General features: G+C 44.4%; 1 protein-coding gene across 1 annotated transcript in view; it reads left to right on the top strand.

The window, feature by feature from the left end:
* CDC16 (cell division cycle 16) overlaps positions 1–20,784 on the top strand; it is a 146,494-nt gene that overhangs the window by 19,896 nt on the left and 105,814 nt on the right. The window contains exons 4-6 of the mRNA XM_069204699.1: positions 7,427–7,465; positions 11,915–12,055; positions 18,412–18,571. Coding sequence (XP_069060800.1) covers positions 7,427–7,465; positions 11,915–12,055; positions 18,412–18,571 — 340 coding nt within the window. The remainder of the gene's footprint in view (positions 1–7,426; positions 7,466–11,914; positions 12,056–18,411; positions 18,572–20,784) is intronic.

Genomic DNA, 20,784 nt, shown 5'->3' with positions numbered 1-20,784 from the left:
TATCGACAGTGAAGGGTTAAAACTATTTCAAATATAAGGTAAAGACAGACTTCATGGCACCCTCCCATACATTCTGAAGACTGAGGATTGGTATCTGTTACCCATGCAGCTAACCACTAACAAGTCAACTAACTTTAACTGCCAACCGCCCTCCCCAACCAACCTGTTAATTTGCCAAGTTCAAATATGCCCTCGAGTCCACTACTTAACCATCTCTGTTCTGGGGAGGGTCGGAGTGGTTTGAAGAGTAGGATGAACTGCCTGCTGGTCTTGAGGGTCTAATTTCACCCTCCTTTCGTGGTCTGCCTGGTCCTATGGGTGTCTTTAACTTTGAGCTTGCAACCCTGGAAAAGATACCTAGATAACATAAATTGACTGGCCATTAATTGCAGTTGTAACACTGCTTAACATCCTTCACCAGTTATAGTACTAGAAAGGCATATAACACCATCTATGCATGTAGAGGTGTGCATTAGTCACTCGTGTGATTATGAAAACAAAGTCACAAATAAACTGTTCACATAAGTTTCACACAAAAAAAGCACAACTGGGACATGCACAGACCTCTATAAACCATTATTCGTGTGTTATTCTTCCTGTGTTAGTTTAAGGACAAAGTTTAAAAAATCCAAGCGTTCTTCTCTGTTACTCCTGCAAAAAACATTTAAGTCCACCTTGAGTCACTTGACCTGACAATCAATAGTGAACCTGTTATCAATGTTGTATGGTTTCTTAATCCACGTCATTTGAGATCTTTCCTTTCATGTTCTGACTCACAGAAGCATGATTTTCTTCCTCTTCTGAATTGGCTTTTTACAGAAGTAGTAGAGACAGTTGCCCCTCCTCTGCTTGAAACATATCACTTTTGTTTTCAGTCATAATATTCTATTTCATGCATTGGGCTTTTGGAAATGTAAGAAGTTGGGTTACTGGTTGGCTGGCGTGTGAGCCATGGTCAAGCAGCAACCACAATCCTTGTCAGGATATGGCTTGGCACAGAGCAGTCAGTCTTAACTGAGAGGCAATGTGTAAATTATTTGTGGAACACTTCAAACAGTAACATAGTGAAAACACACTATAAAAGGCACCCACAGCGGTATAAAAAAAAATTAGAGTGATGTTTAATAAATAAAAGAAGACCAAAAATGACAAGTTCAATTAGTAGACCAAAAATGGCAATTTGTAGAACTGGAAGTATTGAATGTATTTTTTTAGACAAAATAGTGCCAAAAAGGTGTAAAGCGCCATCTGTGGATATCTGGTCGCGCTGGACCGTGACAGAGACACAAGATCAAGCCGACTGAGTTGGTTCTCAGGCTGGTTACAGGGGCCCCGTTAGGCCTTCTGAACAAAAGTACCTTAATCTTGGTTGCCAAGCTTTGCAAGGATCTGTGTCAAAGAAGCGTCACACAGCCAAAGTCATGCTTTGGTTCTGAGATGTGGGGAGGCAGCAGTGCGAGGGCCAGCTGTGTCGACTGCGAGGATCACGTCGATGATGGCTTGTGATGCAAAGTCCAGAGTAAAGGATGTATCTCACAGTCTGGGCAATGTGTTGGTTCAGAGAAGCCGTGAGGGACTGCACCTAGGATGTGTTGCATAGCAGTGGTTCCTAAAGTGATGTAGGCTGCACTGGTGATGGGAGTCTTTACAACGGGTCCAATCCACGCAGCAGCGGATATGCTGGGTTCTGCTCGAGGTTGGCCACGCAGTAGAAGAAATGCGTCTGTTCTGCTGGATCCACAGGGCTAGAGTGACACCACTAGGCAGGGTAGACTCACAGAGGGCAGAGTGAAAGTGCAGATGCAATGCTTGTTAGAAGCTTGTTAGGTCACTGTGGCTTCAAATCAGGAGGCCATCTATCCCTTGGAGTCACTCTGGGTTTAAGAGATGCAGGTCCAGTCCTTCTCACCCAGGCATGAGGGCAGCCGGTAAGCACCGCAGTGCAGGAGTCCAGAGTGAAGTCCAGCAGAGTGGCAGCCTTTGAACAGCACAGCAGTCCTTCCTCCTGGCAGAGTATCCACAGGTCCAGAAGTGTACTCAAGTTATACCTAGTTATGACTTTGAAGTGGGAATGAAACTTATAGAGGTTTTTCTGTTGAAGTTCCCAGGCATCCTGCCTTCCCTGTCCTGGATTCAGATTAACTACAGGGGCAGGCAGTCCTTTATGGGAAGACAGGACACATCCTACTCCAGTGTGAGTAGGGCTGTGCCTATCTCCTCCCTCTCTTCCTGCCAGCGATGTCCCATTCAGGCACAACTAAGTGCCCTATTGTGTATGGCTATCTAGGGGAAATACACAAAGCTCAGCTATGAGCTACAGCCAGTCATGTGACCCAGGAACAGGCTAAAGGCATTAAATGGCTAAGCAAGAGAATGCCAACTTTATAAAAGTGTCATTTTCAGAATTGCAGTTGTGGGGAGGACTACTCAACCCTCTGGCAGTTCTTATTGCGTGGTCAGGACCAGGGTGGTGTTCCACCCTAAATTCCATTCCATGTAAGGGAGATGTGGCATGTCTGAACCCAAAAGTGAGTCCCAAACAGGTATGGTCTCGGCTTCTTCAGTGCCCAGACCACAACAAATGCTTCTCTTTCAATAGCACTCCGAGACTGTTCCCTAGGAAGAAACCTTCTACTGATGACGGCTTCTGGTTGGTCTAGGCCGTCCTCTTTTAACTGTGCTAATATTACCCCTATACCATGCTCTGAAGCATCTGTCTGCACAATACCTTATTGGTAGAAGTCAGGAGCCTTGAGCACTGGTGCTGTGCACATTGCCTCTTTGAATGTGTTAAAGGCTTTCTGTCAGGCCTCTGACCAGATCACCTTCTTGGGCTGCTTCTTAAAAGGCAGCTTAGTTAGGGGGACATAACCCTTAACAAACCTTCTATAATAACCGGTGAGGCACAGGAAGGCCCTCATCTCAGTCTTATGGGTTTCTAAGGCCAGGATGGTTTCAGTCTTGGCCCTGCACCTTGCCTCAACCCACTTAGTGTCCCATATACATCACCAAACTCTGCTGTATCAGGCATTTGGTGGCCTTGATAGTCAAACCTGCCTGTTGCAGAGTCTAAAGCACCTCTTGGTGTTAGTATAGGTGGTTCTCGCACCAGGAGCTGTAGACAGCAGTGTTATCCAGGAAGGCAGCTCTGAATACCTCCTTCCCAGCCAGGAACCTGTTAACCAACCTCTGAAAGGTAGCAGGGGTATTTTTCAATCCAAAGGGCATCACCCGAAGTTAGAAGTAATTCCCCTGGGATAGAAAATGCAGACTTCTGTTTGGCCCCCTCAGTCAGGGCAATCTGCAGTTACCGGGACATCAAGTCAAAGGTACTCAGGAGTTTACAGCTCCCAGCCTGTCGATGAGCTTGTGGATGGGATGAATGTTAGTCTTGGTGATTGAGTTGAGCTCCCTGTAATCCACGCAGAATCTGAGTTCTGGGGTGATATCCAGTTGTGGTGGCCTTAGGCACCAGCTCCACAGGGCTGGACCAGGAACTACCAGAGTGGTCCATCACCCCCAGTGCTAGTAACCTGTACATTCTGTTTTTCACAGGCATACTGTCTCCAGTATCAATGTCATCAGTACATAGGTGTGTAAGCTCAGGGATGAGAGAGAATAGGGAGGCAGACTGTCTCAGCAACTGACAACAGTACCTCTTCTATTCTGGAGTCAGTAGGGAAGAAGGAGATACCTGTACTGACCCATCTTGCTCCTGGGATGCCAAAAGTTTGAGGAGTGGTCCACTCTCCTCTTCCACCTCATCATCTGTCACCAGGAAGATGGTGACCTCATACCTCTCTTAGTTTGGGTTCAGGTGGTTGGCATGGAGAACCCATAAGGGATTCCTAGGGTCCTTAAGATTTACCAGGTAGGCGAAGTCCCCTGCTACCTCTTTTCCCTCATAGGGCCCAAACCAGCGGTTTTGGTAGGCCCTGGGTTCCACGGACGACTTAACCTGCACTTTTTGACCAGGTTGAAACTCAACCAAGGTGGCTTTCTTGTCATACCAGCTTTTTATGATTCCCTGGCCGGCTTCTATGTTCTCAGAAGCCTTTTTGCAGAATTTATGCATTTGGTTCCGGAGGGCACAATCATGCCCTTGAAAGTCTTGTTGAATCTGTCTAGTAGCTCATTTGTTTGAGGGTGATAGGATGTGGAAAACTTGTAGGTTACTCTAATGATAGAATGCGACAAACAATAGTTTACCTTCACTTGTTATAAATAAACAAAGATTTAAGTATGCAACGCTGGTCCATGCTCTGCGCAGCACACGTCTGGAAAACAATTGCAATAGCTAGTGACCAAATAGCAACCAGACACATGGTTCACAACTTTGTAGCCCACAGGCTTCCATAGTTTAAACAAAATGAACTATATTTAAAACAATTGGTCAACACAAAGGTGGTGCGCTCCAGTGACTCAGTCGCTATATTCAGGTTGTAGTTTTACCATTATTCAAGTTCATACTGAATGCTACTCCAAACTGGTAGTAGCAGAATCTAACATTGCGAGACTCATCACAAATTGACAGTTGTGTGGAAAATCGATTGCATTTCGGGAAAAACGCTTTGTCAGGGTAATGTGAAAAATAAAGATCTCATCAGAACAATGAAGAACTAACTAGGATTAATGTTTGACAGTTGATGCTTGTACCACATGCAAAACATGAGTGCTGAATGAAAGCCGATAAACACTGAACTGTAAAACCACTTTCTTTAATTGAGTCATGACTAAATATGCCAATGACCATGCCTCATGTGGCACGTGAAATAATGGAAGTACCAAATGCACAACCAACACCTCGATAAACTTGTGTCCCGCAGAACTGTGATGAGTTGTTGAGTAATGGTGCGTGAGAAGTGACCCAAAGAGGTGAAAACTGATGTTCTAGAAACCAGTGCTGCTAAAGCAACCGCTTCAGTAACAAAAATGCAGGCACAACTTAAGTCTATTACTGTGCTGTTAACTAGCGGTGCAGTATAGCTCCATATTGTGCATAACCACAGCTTTTTATCTTTCACTCACAGACCTTGGTTGTAAAGTCCACGCATTGACATTCTTCCATGGTTAACTTCTTTTCCTCCAGGGCCCTGGTGGCTTCCTCTGGTGCTCCCTTGACAGCTTCCTCTGTTGCTTCCTTGGCAGCAGCCTCCTCAGTGGCCCACTTCTCCCCAAGAGCCAGTTTCCACAGGGGCCCTCATGGCAGCAGCCTTAACTGTGGCTGCCCCCAATTTTAATTTGGCCAGCTGCAGCTGGAACTCGAATCACCAGCAGTCTGATTTATCTGCCGTGGGTGATCCGGGTGTATAGGTGCTGGACGCGTCAGGTGCCTTGTGCACTGCATGGATGGCGAAGTGGGGGAGTTACCTAGAAGCAGGCTGTAGAGGGGGACTTTGGGACAAGTCCAGGAGCTCCCAACAGGAGCTGAGTTCTTGAGGGTCCAGGGAGCAAGGGGGGGGGCACAGTCCTTAGTCGTGGTCCCGAGCCAGGAAGCTCGGGTGCAGAGCGTTTTGGTCGGCTGGTCTTGTGTGTTGAAGACATTCACAGGTCTTGGCTAGGCCTGGAGTGGGGCAAGAAAAACAAAAAGGGCCACTCTAGTGATCAGCCTCATTGGTACCGTCGTTCATTAGTGGTGCTTGCAACTACTCCTGTACCATGAGTATTGGTGCAGTGCGACTCCTGGTGGGCTTGGCGTCCCCAAACTTGGTGGAGATACGGATCTGTCCTCCTGGAACACAATGATCTCCTCCTGGGTGACTGCTGCATTGGTGGACATGGTGGTCAGCAGATTGGTGGACCGGTCGTTGCGGTCGGTGCCTGCAGGTTGAAGGGAAGGGGCTTCTCCACTCCAGGGGAGATGCTGGCAGTCATCTGAGGCTTTTAGAAGATGCACAACTGCAGGACAAGTCAGGTCTGGGCGACTTGTCTGGGCAACAGCAGGTAGGCAGCTTTTGGTGGCAAAGGTCTGTCTAGTCCATAGTTCTCACGCTGGCCAGCTCTTCTTTGTCCTTCTTCTGGTAGTCAGACGAATCTAAGTTCCTGGTGTCAGGGACCCACCTAAGTACTCTATTTCAGGCCTTTAGAGGAGTATGGGCTACTTACCTTTGGGGTGACTAAACCCCCCTAAATGACCACTTCCTATGGGGAGTGGGCATAACCCTGTACCGGAATTCAGAATTCCGCCAAAAACAAGATGATGGAATCCTTCCTTCGTGGTGCACATCAGGCTGCCCACCTTACGGGTGTGACTAGCCTGTTAGTGCTACACACTTCCTTGCATAGCTAATTTCCCACCTACCTGGTGCCAAATGGGCCTCAGTGCAGGGGAGTGGCCTCTCCCAGGTCCGGGGGAAACCGGGGATGCATATTAAAGGCAGCAGGGACTTTGAAGTCCCTGACTTGGCATGTAGATTTACTAGCCATCCTGCTGGAGGTGGTAATAACACCTTCCTTCGGAGCAGGCATTGTTTCTGGCCTCAGAGAGCATATGCTTTCACCTCCAGGGAGTCAGAAACTCATCTGTGATGGTAGGCTGGTCGATACCAGTCAGCCAGCACACTAGAGGACAAGAAGGTTTTTGGGGGGCACCTCTAAAGTGCCCTCCGGGTCGATGTCATGATAAATCTAATACTGGCATCAGCATGGATTTATTAAGACAAGATGTTTGATACCAAACACCATAGGTTTCATTGAAGCCATTATGTAGCTCTGTAACTCGCAATGACCAGTGCCCAGCACATAACTTAAGATGGTTTCCCTCTTCACTTGCAATATCTAATAATAGAACTAGACATCACAGGGGCATATCTGCTCATGGAGATATGTCCTCACGTAAAATATAATGCACCCTCCCGTAGGGCTCTAAGGCCTGCTGTAGGGGTTACTTAATATACTGTATGCAGTGATTTGGACATGACACACAATGGATGGGACATGTTGTGTTTTCACTCATGGTTTGCACCATGACACACAGTCTACAATGGCAGGCACGGAGAGCATTGCAGATGGTTGTCGCTGTAGTTGAAGAGCAGGCTGGGCATTGCGGAAAGTTGCAGCTGTAGCATGAAGATTCTGGCAGGCGTTGTTGCCACTCATTGCTGGAGATAAAAGTTGGCAGTAACCGAAGGCTGTCAATGCTGTAGTGAGAAGTGCAAATCTTGTGTTGCCAGTTGTTTCTGGTGGTCACTGTAGCGTGAAGAGTCTGGTTCAGCAGTGCTTAATTTATGTAAAATGAAATTGGTGGGGTACAGTGGGTTGATATGCCTGTTTTTATTTTCTTTGTAAAACATATTTTGAAAGCAGTAAAATGTATTCAATCGTTCAGCCATTTCCTTCTGGTGGTTGGTGTTTTACATTATGCAGTTTTCGTTGAATGTCTTCGTACTTTGCTGATTCAATCTAGAACTTTTTTCTGTTTCTTTAGATAGACGAAGCATGTCGATACCTTGCTGCCCGTTGTCATGTGAGTACCAATTCAGCTTCTAAAAATTCAATCAGTAGACGGCCTTTTAGGAGCGCACTATATTTCTTGGAAAAGGACATGCACATAAAGCTCTGGTGGTGTGACGTGAAAGCTTGTAGATGCTTATGTTCATTGTGTTACATGGATCTTACACATGAGATGAAGAACTTGATTTGTTGTGCATGTGGAAGAAAAAGGTGCGTAGAATGCTGCTGATCTCTTTTGGTTAGCTGTGAATGGACAGTAGGTGGGCATGGATCCATTGAAAAATGCTAAGGAGTCATATGCTTACAGGCAATCAGTGCACCATCAAAACTAGCCAGGGGCACTGCGAACAGATGTCCACTGAGCACACAGTTTGGAATTCACTGGACAAGGGGCAGGTGCAAGTTCACACTGAGTTTGGAGCGGTGAGACAGACCGCCGCAGGGTCATAAGCAGTGCACTGCATCTTTAAGTCTTCAAGACTGTTCTCACTACAGTTGGACAGAGGCACTGTGTGTTACGTTGGCTCTCCCCTCTCTGTTCCAATAAATGCAACGCACCAACGCAGACAACAAAGCAACAGTGAGAGGCACAATAACCAGGGAGCGGAAGAAGAGTAGTGACTGTGGCACGAGGATCCTGGAGATGTTGAAATCGGAGAAGACGAGTCCGGTGAGGCTAAGAGTGTTCACGCTTGGCCACTTTGCGTGAGGTGAGATCCAAAAGAAGCATGGAGCTGAGGTCTTACATTGACGAGTGATGGCATGTCCCTTATGCCCTGCAGTTATCAAGGAGGTTTTGGTGTCTGTGACAGCATAAGGCCTGGGGTCAAGTTAAGGTCATCAGTGTGCATGAAATGTCAGTCTGTCATGACCTCTGTATACAAGGCCAGCCTACTAATGTATGTGAAGCATATTTCAGTTAAACCAAAGTTTGTTTTTTGTTTAGCCTACACCCTGAACAAACATAGTTCATGGCACTTTCTAATCAGTTGGCAAAGTGATTTGCCCAAAATTTCTCTGTCCTGTTAATTGCATATGCAGGAGATCAGAGAGAGGCGGTGCTCAGATTACAGCTCTTCAACCGGACAAATTGAGCGTTTAATACACGTTCTTTATTGGGAGGAATACAGGCACTGTCTGGGGTGCTAGGTCCAGCTCTATTTAGGGTGACTAGTTCCATGGGGCAGGGACAGGGTAGGTATTCAACTGGAGCCAGCTTCCCATCTTGTTTGGCTTGCCCATCTTTAGTTAGTGGGAAGCTCACACTGCTGGTTTCCTATAGGACTGTCAGGTTACTATTGGTAACGCTGCTGAGGTCCTACAGCACTAGGTAAGGGTAGGGGACTTACAGTGTTAAGGTAACAGTATTGACAGGGCACTGCTGGTAGAAAACTCACTCTACAGTTCTATAGCTAGAACTTTTTCTGCTGCTTGAGGAAGCAAACATTCTTGGGTCCTGTTGAGTACACTGCAGAGAGAGGTCATTGCTACAGTAGTAGCACTCACAGCACACTGAGGGGAAAATGTCATATTACTTGAAAATGTTCTCTGCTAGAGGTATTCTACATCACAAGCAATGCCTGCCCCTCATTCAGAACTGGATGTTCAGCACCGATCAGAAGCTCAGTCCCACAAGGGGCTGGTATTTGCCAAGAAAAACAAGCAATAACTAGGCCCATCATGAGTCAACAGCATGACCAGGACCAATGCGGACCCCAACTTTCATTAAACACCAAGTTACTTGGATTCACCCTGTGCACCAACCTCAGTCTCAAGGACCACAATGCCAAGGAAACAAGGGCAGCCTTCTACCATCAGGCTGCACACAATAATGCGCAAAAAATGACAAAACTAGACTGCAGACACAGCCCTTCTCTATCAGTGGACCCAGGATCTGAAACAAAATTCTTTTATCTGTCAGGGCCTCACAAACCCTGCTCACTGACAAGCTAAAGATACACCTCTTTAAAGAGCACTACATTATAATGCAGTAGCAGTTCGCTTCTCAGAGAACGCCATGTCCCTCCAATCAGTCTTTGACACTGCATAGGGCTCCACAGTGGATAGGATAGGATTACATTTATTATTATAATACCTTCATGGACTTCATCCCAATTATTTTCAGGGAGAAAAATGGAAGTACTCCTGAGGCCGGTTACATCCCTCCACCCGCCTCGGCCAATAGGTCGAGGGAGCAACGGGTCGAAAACCTTTGGGAATCACTGGCGTACGGGGGAAAAGTGGGTGAGTTGATCTGATGATGTTGAGGATAAAGGGTAGGCATTAATGCACTTGTAGTTCACTCTGGAAGCAGGAGATGCATCCCTTGTTGTCTGGATCAAGAATAGTTCACTTGATGCATGCATGTTGATGTGTGTTGGACAAGCATTCTCATTAGCAGAAGGGGAGGATGTGATACAGTGCATGTAGGAAGTGTGGGCTAGGCAATGTGATGCATATAGGCATCACAGATGGCCATGTTATCTGACCAGCACAGGCAGAACAGGGCTTAATTTGGTGCATATATGAGAGAGGTGTGAGTTGGGTTACATAGTCATTGTAAGCTAGCCCAACATGTGGGTGTAGGAAACAGGGGATCCAATAAGCACTGCTTGAAAAGGCAGCCTTCGGTGCATAGTTGCAGCTCAGTCCTGCTCTCTGGGTGAGGTGTAATGATATGACCTACTCAATGAGGAGGCAATACAACGTGATTATCTGGGGCCTAGTGTTTGATGAGATGAACTTCACAGCTGGAGAAAGACACTCTATGCACAAGTGGCAAGTGCTGTTGAACTTCCAGCTTGAGAGCAGTATCATTTGCTGAATTAGAGTGTAAATAGGTGTGTGCAACTGTGTAGCAATGTGGTCTGAATATATTGCGGTTTTGTGCCTCATGCATATGTGGGCAGCATTACAGCCTTTAGAGTGTGGAGTACTAGGACTTGTGAGGTTGCATGACATGCTGTTGTTATTAACCATACAATGTACATGACCAATCTGACATTTGTGGGCAAGAGTAGCCAAAAGCACGTATAAAATGATATGTGCATGGGAAACATAATAGGTGATGTGTCCTTTGAGCAAGAGTAAAATCAATGTAAAGCATCTGCAGGGGTTAAAACATTGAGTTCTAAGTAGCCTTTTAGTTTGCTTAACAGATTGTTGGGGAAAAGTAATCTGTTTTATGTGGTCTAGTGGAGGAGTAGATCTTCCGGTTGTATGATTAAGAAGAGTAAAAATGTTCTGCAGTACATAGAGAAAGGTGCATGCGTCTATGTTGACATGTAAAGTGATGGAAAGGGGCAGTCCGGAAATAGACTTGGGGGAGGAGGTGAACCTCCTGTCACTATTTATGTGAGTGAGATAGAGAGATTAGTGAAATGAGGGAAGGCTTATGATCAGACATGCAAAGGAAAAGCACAGGTGATCAAATGAACTTGGGGAGAAGAAGGATCGGCGATCCAGTGTTGAGCGCAGGTGAGACCTCTAATTTATATCCAATGTGGGGTTGATAGGAATTGTATTATAGGGTGTTAGACTGTACTGTGGGAGCCAATAACATTTTAACTTGGTTAGATTAGGTAGCTGTAATTTAATTACAGCAAGAATTGAAGGAAACCTTTGAATACATTACAATCCTTGTCTAATAAGGGAAGGGATTACAACCTATCATTTGCATTCTCTGTTTCAGTAATAATACCTGGCCGTATCCTACACTTTTTCCAAGTTGTACATTTTATTTCAGTGTACATTTTATTTTAAAACCAAACATGTAAATGCTTTGTACTCTAATTGTTAGTGATGCAGACTAGCAGCTCACTGCATTTTGCTTAGGGCATGCTCCTTAAAAGTAATGACTTCAGCATTAAAGAATCACATACGCTAGGTTTGAACAACCTACACATATGGATTCAGATCTTGCCTTTAGTGCTATGGAAGCCTCCTTCAAACAGTGATACTGTGACACAGAAAGCTGGTAGCCAAGGGTCTATGCTGCTGTGGGTTGGGTCAACTTGTCAGGTGGACAAAATAAAGAGGTAAACTGTCCTTCACCCCAAAATATTGTGCTGGATTCGACAATAGGAGTTTCACGTCCCAACAGCTTCTTAATACCCAGATAATAAGGCTGTCAGTACTCTCCTCATCTGTTGTCACCTGTGTGTGCTTCCTAGCTGTGCCATTTCACCTAGAACACTGGAACATATCAACAGCTGGTGCCAGCATTCTAGGCATATGTTATGCCTAAGCTAATATCTGCATGCTCCACAGAGAGCTAATGACCATTATTGTTTAGAATGTAACGGTGTCTAGATAGATTTAAATATAGAAAATATTTTAATCCTCCTGTGTTTAATTGGTCTCCGCCTTCCACTGAAGAATGGAAAGGTCTCTGCTTTTAGTTTAATAACTTATATGGTTATGAAAATGTCAGAAGCAAAACTTATTTTACTTATTTTCACAGTACGCTGCTAAAGAATATCAGCAGGCACTTGATATTCTCGACATGGAAGAACCCATAAATGTGCACTTATTTGAGAAACATTTCAAACACGACAGTGGGTCAAAAGGCATTTCCACAGATTTGCAGATGTCGGATTCTTCCGTAAGTTGAATTTTTTTGTAAGTGTTTTTATTAATATACTTTTTTCTTGGATTCAGATTAATTTTTCCCTTCTATGGTAGGACTTAATAGTATTCCAGAGATCTCACTCTAATTGCCCCCTCCTTTTTAGGTCGAGCCTAGACCGCGCGCATGCACTGTCTGGAAAACCTGTTGGATGGTGTATAGGAATTTGCTCCCGCCTGCCGCTACCTGCCACTTCCAATAGGTTAAAGGCAGTGTCGCTCTTGGTGTGCTGCCTCCTAACTGGTTTATCAGCCAATATGTCACTTCCTGTACTTGGTTGAGGAGCACCGGCCAAGTACAGTTTACTTACGCATGGGATGTTTTTCTGTTGTTTGGACGGACTATTTTTCTTTGTTTCCTGTCTCTCCCGTTTGTCAGTAAGCACTCGTGTTCACGCGAGCGGTTCGTTTTCCGCATTTGCCCATCACTTGGTCCTTACATTACATAATCAGTAATCACAAGTAGTTGTGTCGTGGGTGTGTTTGTACTTTTTTTGTTGCTTTATATAGCATGAAATCGACCTAGGAATGAATCCTCAACAGCGGCTCTTCTGGCACAGTGGGAGAGCCGATAAGACAATATTCACTGAATTTGGGGAAACTCACCCCATAATGCTTTGCAGGTATTCCTTTTACAACACATTTTGTTGCCCATAATTCAGCCTGTGGTGGCCCTAGGGCAATGGCACCGCCACCAAAACATTCACAACAATGTACTCTTTCTACTCAGGCCATCTTGTGGGTGTCACTAGGTGAGAGGAGGCCCACAAATCATACCCTCTTCCACCATTCAATGCATATTTAAATTCACTCATAGCGGAAACTTTTGTTTTTACAGCTGAGAGGGGTTTGTGTTTTAAGGGCTTTGTTTGTAATAGTATTCTGATAGCCCTGCTCAGCCTACAAATGTGTAATGTGCTATGCTGTCAAAGGGCTGGAGGATGATAATTGCCCCAAGGCACTAATACCTCAGTTGGCTTGACAGGGTTATCTAGCTACCGCCAGTGGTTTTGCACCTTCTACTAATTCACAAACACAGATCATTTCTGATAAAGGTTTAATGTATGCACTGAAACTCCCCCTATAATGCTGTGCAGGCATTCCTTTTACAACACATTTTTGGCCATAGCCTGGGGTGGCACTAGGGCAATGGGACCACCCCCCAAACATTCAGAACGATGTGCTCTTTCTGTTCAGTCCTTCTTGTAGGTCACGTCACACTAGGTGAGAAGGGGCCCAAAAATCATAATCTCTTCCAGTAATGCACTGTGCTGTTGAAGGGCCGAAGGATGATAATTTCTCCAAGGCACTACTATCTCAGTTGGCTCCAGAGGAACATCTAGCCACCACCAGTGGTATTGTAGCTTCTGCTAATGCAGTTTATTTCTGATAAAGGTTTAACGTAGGCACGGAAACTCACCCATTAATGCTTTGCAGGCATTCCTTTTACAACACATTTTTGGCCATAACTCAGCCTGTGTTGGTCCTAGGGCAATGGGACCACCCCGAAAACATTCAGAACAATGTGCTCTTTCCGTTCAGGCCGTATTGTAGGTCACATTAGGTGAGAGGGTGCCCAGAAAATCATTACCTCTACCACCATTCAATGCATATTTAAATTATCTCGTGGATGAAACTTTATCTTTTACAGCTGAGAATAGTTTGTGAAGGGCCTTGTTTGTAATAGTATTCAAGGGCTGAAGGATGATAATTGCTCCAAGGCACTATTGACTCAGTTGGCTTGACTGGGACATCTAGCCACCACCAGTAGTACTGCACCTTCTGCTGTTGACTCTACAGCAGTGGTCTCCAAACTTTATAATGCTTCTGCTTAAAACAAAGGCATGTTATCTGTATAATGCTTCTTTTGATCAGTGTCTGGCGCCCTCCCTGGGATCACTTGAGGCCCCCCAGTTTGAAGACCTCTGTTCTACAGGGACATCTAAATTAACCAGTGATACTACACCTTCTGCTGTTGACTCTACAGGGACTTCTAGTAACGACCTGTGGCACTGCACCCTTTTGCCACTGACTCCACAGTTAAGGGATATTTAAAAGGCTGCTCAGGCCTTAAAATGTGTAATAAACTATGCCCTCAAAGGGTTGATTATATGATTACACTGCAATTTTCTTTATCATACTTGTTTATGTGATTATGCCCTCTAGGGGCTGAATATATGTTTTCATGACCATGTTTCTCCCAAATGCTATTTTTACTGTGGTACTCTATAGGGGCTGTTCAGACCGTTACAGTCTAATGCCAATTGTATGAAAGAATACACAAACACAGTTTATTTCTGATAAAGGTTTAATGTGCTGCGTGGCTAAATATTCATAAGGTCCCAAATGCGAGGTTGTCATTATCATTTACAGCTCCAACCGCTCTAACTCTCACTACTGTGAGACATATTGTATTGGAAATGCTTGTTGACAATGCTCCAAATGCATTTTGCTAAGTTTTTTGAGAGAAATGTCATAACGTAAGAGCTACTTTAACCCTTCCTCCTGAGACCATCCCTCCCCCCTTCATCACTTAGAAAATCTTCATCTAGTTGTCGGTCCTTGCCCCAGTCTCTGAATCTGATGATATTCAAACTATTGATGCCCTTAAAAATGCAGCTAGTCCCCTGATTTAGTCATAGCCACCCTCACTAACTCCACCACTTTGGCCTCTATTACACCAACTTAAACCAATTTACTAAACTCTCTCTGCCCCAGTGTGAGCCCCCCAATTATCTTAACAATTGTTCAAGTTAAGTCGTAAACAATGCCATTGCTGACTGTAGCGACGGCAGCAACTAGGTGGCCTATCACCGATCTTCTGTTCCTTGACAAGGTCATAGACAGTTGCTTGGACAACAAGCTTCACAACAATGCAGATAAAACATACTTGTTGATAGCTAATCTGGTTTCAGCTAATACTGCAGTGCTGAGACCACCATGCTATGAACCATTGAAGCTCACTGCACCCTGGACCAAGAGGAATCCTGTTTTTGAATCCTCCTTTGTCTGTAGCTTCTGATTCAGTCAATTGCAGAATCCTTCTGGGCACCCCTAAGTGGTAACTTCAAATTCAGATTCTTAACTGGCATTGCTCCTATTTTGGCAGTTGCGCCCAACATTTAAGAATTGATAACCTATTCTTGTGCTCACCAATTACTGCATTAAGTTCTCCAAATGTCATAAAAAGCCTTTGCTCGATGGGGCAATACACTCATGCAACAAACACCTCTGTTGTACGGCATGTGGCTACGGGAAGTGGCAATACTACAAGGCTTTGAGAAATGGGATCTTATTGGTCTCTCCCACCTGGGCGATGTTTGGTCAGGGACTCGCATACGATGTTCCAGGAGCTCCAAACTACCTTTGCTTTTGCGAATGCACAATTCTACAAATACCTCCAACTGAGACATGCCCTTCAATCAAACCCTCTTTTGGAGTTCAGTCCACTTGAGGGCAAACTCCGTATGGGGGTCCTGGGTAAGGGAGGTGTGTCCCAAATTTATAGAACACCGATTATCAACGCCTCAGGCACTGTGGACCATTTTAGAACCCCCTGGGAGGACTGGTTGGGCTCTTTCGAGGATGACGACTGGAGGTATGCCTAGGACTACCACCATCTCTTCCTGTTTGCTTATGATGCAGTTATAATATCTATCCGGTACCCATCTCTCTCTCTCCAGATTGCACCATGCAGGACTCCTCCCCGACCCTGCCCTGCCCCCGTTGTGGAAATGCCCCAGGTGATTTTTACCACAGGATCTGGCGATGTCCTCCGATTCAGAGGTTTTGGTCCGCAGTGGTGGGTGAACTCACTGGAGTGTTGGGGTGGGAGGTCCCGTTGTTCCCGCTGGTGATTCTCCTAGGGGTCTTTGATAATGCTGGTGATATGACGGTCTGATCGAACATTTCTGGGAGCTGCTCTGATGGTTGCCAAATGTGATATTGCAGTGTGCTGGAAGGCTTCCTCTCTTCCCACTGGTGAAGAGGGATGTACCGGTTTATGAAGCACGGAGATGTCCCCACAAACCCTGTTGAATATGGGGAAAATGGCTTGGGCAAATACTTTAAGGTTCATCCTAGGACTAAAGAAATTATTGGGGTATTATTATTATATTATACTTTTGGAAATCTGTGTTGTGCTCAGTAGATCATGCTGTACTGTTGCTTTGAATTGCTACCTTGCTGTACTGTTGGCCTCTTGAAAAATGTAATAAAATGTTTTTATTAAAAAAAAGCCTTTGCCCTTTGTTCTTATATTGAATTGCTGTGTGACTTGTGCATAGCCTCTCACTAATGTGTTGACAACACCCAGCTATAAAACAAGAAATCTGCAGAATAGCTACTTCTCTCATGTCACAGGCCTAAGAAAGAAATATATACCTGTATGGCACAGCATGTTTTTATTCTCAGTCCACAGAAAAGGATCATCTCCATATCGACAGTCATGGCCTGGTCGCACATGATTCTGTGGAGCAAGTGGGGTCCTAATGTTAAATCTATGGCCCTGAATGTGTCAGTTAGGCCCCTCAATGTGAAATGGCCATGCTGTGCCCTGGGCCGGGATGACTATGGAACATACCACACAAGTTGATTAGGGGTGACCATATGTTTCACAGAGATGGGGGTCCACGTATCTGACATGGATACTGTCTTGTTTATTGATGGCATCTGGTACTCCACTCAAAAATTGTTCTTTGGTGGGAAGGGCGAAGGACCGGTGGGCCCTGGTCGCTCTCGTGGCACAGGAGTGAACCCTAAGATTGCTCTATAACAGCAGGTGGGTGGTGGGGGGTCCTCCAAATCTTTTCCTAGAGCAGCACTGAGGGAAGGGACAGCAATCTGAATCCCGAAGAGTAATGTTCACACCAGCTGTGGGCAAGGGTGCACACTTAGTGCAGGGCATGGAACTCCAGCCCCTGGTCTCAGTCTAGGAGCCCCACGGACAGCCTGTGGTTGCGGACAAGGTTAGTCCCCCGGAATTGGGACCGCCCCCTAGTGTTACAGGTGGGGTCCTCCTGTGTAATTCTCTTGGAAGGAAGGTTGACTGAACTTTAGTTTTGGAAGATGAAGTATTCGAGGCTCCTCTATGGTAACTGTTTCTATATCCAGTAACATTCCTGTTACTGTACATTTATTGTAAATGTTTTTTCTCTGATGACAGTTTTCTTTTTATGGTTTGCTGTGTTGAGGTTTTGGAAGGTAATAGTCTTAAATTGTCATATTCTGAATGTTTTATCGGTAGTAAACATGGCCTTCTTCCCAAAGACAGTTTTCTGCCTGTCATTGACGCGCTGGGTTTTGGGACAGGGTGCGGCTCGGTTTATGTGGCTTCGGGTCCCCAACTACCACAATGTTCTTTCAACTGGTTTACTCAAGTTCTAATTTGCACCCCTCAAGACGTTCCTTCATGCAACAGCCCACGTTGCCTCTGGTACCTGGAGCTTTAGATCGATCACCATGATCCTAGTTACCCTCCAATACCTCTCCGTTAATTGATCTTAGAAATCCCCTGGCTGGTGCACAAAAGTATTCCTGCTGAGTCTCCACAGTACTTGCTTGAACCACTATTCCTTATGAATCATGATAGCACCTTGAGACTTCTGGCTCTAATGAATGGAGCACGCTCACTTTATCCTTTTATGTATGTGCTTCTTCACATCTTGATTGTAAAACTCCCTCCGATGTGATCTTCACCTGACTGCCTGAGTTATCAGTTGCAGACTTGATGCATCTTCAGTGCGTTCACCACATCTTTATCTTGCTGTCCTGAGATCTTTTCCTCTTTGGTTGAATTCCATTTAGTCCCTTCGCACTTCCTCTTCCCTGACCTTTCCCACCAACTCTCCTCACTTCTTTATGGTCTTCTTCTTGTATTTCGTCTTCTGCATCTGTCTTGGTTTGAAAAGTGCTGAGCGGCACTGTTTATAGTCCAGTTCTAAATGTAAGTACTATTGAATTATTGTGTGCATCTCTCTGCAGAAGTTTACTTTTGTGTCAGAAAAATCATGTCTTCATTCAGTTTTGTATCTCTTCATCTTGTCTTTCTGTACTGGACAGTGCCCTGATGCTGCTTGTGCCAGGTTTGTGAAAATATACAAGTAAATGCATACACTGCAATCTGTGAAAGGCTTTGACTTTCTTGAACTTGTAAGAGTTTATTTGTGTTTTTTCTGGCTTTAAAAATGATCCAAGAGAGCTTTATGGAAGCACTACCACCATGTATGTGTGCGTTTTCTTTTTTTTTTTTGAGTTATCGTTCTGTATTTGTATTTACATTTGAGGCTGTAGTATTATTTTGATGTGTAACTTCTAGACTTGATTTTCTACCAGATTCAAAGTTCGATTTGTCTTTTGCGAGGGAAGATCTATGATGCTCTTGATAACAGAACCCTTGCAACTGAAAACTACAAAGAGGCTTTGGAAATTGATGTTTACTGCTTTGAAGCATTTGACCTTTTAACAGCCCACCACATGCTGACTGCCCAAGAAGGTTTGGATTGCTCTTATTTAACTAAAATGTGGTTATTATCAATAATGCTGTCAGCCATGTATTACTCTTTTTAGTGTCTTGCAGGAAGTTGGTGGCTTGCCCTTAATATTGAACACTCGCAAATTCTGTTATTGTTTTAAACACTGTCACATAATTTGCTTATATATGTCTTTTATACATTTTTACGCATACACCATGTACGGATATTAATGTAATTCATGTGAAAATAAATGTGGTCAAATAACAGGTTATTTGGAACAAGAGTGCTGATATTCACACTTTCATTTATTACTTCATTATAAATGTCAAATTCGTCATCATGATCGTGTAAATGACTCTAGGAATCTATGCTTGTCCCAAACCTTCCATAGTTTAATCTTGCAACAGAAGAAAAACATTGTGCGTTACACCCACAACTTACTTATTCTGACTCCAGTTTACTGCATGAATGTAACGCCCTGTGCTCTGGGTGCGATTATATACTTTTGGTTGTAATTCCTGCACAAGGACAAATGGCAGATCTACATGTACGGTTTATGCCATGCTGAGTGTTGCATGCTATTTATTTCCACTGCTGGGGGGAAGGAAGAGTATCATGACCCTCCACTCCTGAATCATGGCTCCTCCCCACATTCAACAATAAAAATAAATAGCCTATTACACTTTGCACTACTGCACATATTCTGTCTATACCATACCAGCTAAAATAAATGTGACCTACAAATTTGGTAGTTGAAACACACACCAGGTTATGGGAGGAAGGCTTGCAATAAGTCTAACCAGCAGTCACTAGGCATAGCATCTTTCTTTGCCCACCATAACAGATCAGTATGGATTTTTCCTAATATTAACAGGACAAAAGTTCGCACTTTCACATAATTTATCTCCCCAACACGCTCTCACTCTCTTTCTCAAACACCCTTCCCCCAACCTTGAACACGAAGAAGGGCTCATGCTGTTAATTCACCCTTAAAGTCACTTTCAAGCACGGAGTATGAACTTTCTCCTCCCTGTGTTACCATCATATATGAACTGGATTGCTACTTTACACTTGAATAAAGGTAGAATTGGTTGCTAGTTCCGTTGGTTTCTTTTTAGCAGTCTGGGACAGATGAAAAACTAAGTTGTGCTTGCACATAGTCAGAACATGAGCTGATATTTTCTTTTACTAATCTAAAGACAGGAAATGAGCTCAGTGATAAAGGAATCCTCGCTGTTGCCAATCTCTTTCCTTGTCACAATTACGTCTTTATATGTGGCCAATGCAAGGGAAGGCACAGTTTGTTGGTGAATTGAGGCTTGTAGGCCGGCAGAGGACACAAGCTGCCCATGTGCAGTGTAGCTAGGACTCGTATGTGGAGTCCTGTGGCCCACCAAAGGACACTTCAATTTATCTTCAACATTCTGAACACACAGCTGACTTTTTCGCCTCTTTTAGCAGATAGCGTGGAACATCTAAAAAGAGGGAACATATAGAAAGGCTTTGCCTTTTTAGCTGTGGGTAGTGCAGACATTTGTAAAGTAAAAGATGTAGAACCTAACCTGTCTAGTGCAACAATTTTTACTGACCTAGATGAAGGCGTGCATGGCCACTATACAGAAAAAGAATTACACCTGTGCAGTGTATATTTACAATTACTCTCACAGTGTCCTGCCAGCACACATCCACATGGACATAGAACCTGTGATACATTCTGACTATAACTGTTGAGGAAAGTAACTCTCATTGTTTTCAATAAAACTTTCATATACCTACACGTTTTACTACCTCCGAACAAATACCACTCATTTTAGTCTGTGAGGAGGTAAGTAAAATGTACCCTTTTGTGCTGATTCAAAATCTCCTGACGAGTGTTAATATTTATTGACATGTATGTATGCACCCCCATACTCAAGTACAGTGGTGGTTTTTGTAACCGTAGTTGTAGCTTTGGTGCTGTAGCTATGGCGTTGATTGTAGTGCAGTGCTTTCAGTACTGTCCCTTTGCAACAGTGATAGTGCTTGCTTGCTTTAGAAAGAAGAAGGGAACCTAGTGGCAACAGGCCCTATGGGCCGCAAGTGTTTCCCATAGATTAAAGCCCTCTTTGTATTCTTCAGTGTTTCAGCAGATGTTCTGAGGCATATATGGGCAATAAGTAAAAGTACTTAGCATTCCCTTGACCACAGCCAACGATTTTCTCTGTCCCTGGATGTCTTCCATTGTAGCAACACA

Source organism: Pleurodeles waltl, chromosome 8 (genome assembly GCF_031143425.1).
Source record: "Pleurodeles waltl isolate 20211129_DDA chromosome 8, aPleWal1.hap1.20221129, whole genome shotgun sequence".
NCBI lineage: Eukaryota > Metazoa > Chordata > Amphibia > Caudata > Salamandridae > Pleurodeles > Pleurodeles waltl.
The sequence above is the reverse complement of the archived record's forward strand: the minus strand, read 5'-3'. Positions and strand labels throughout refer to the sequence as shown.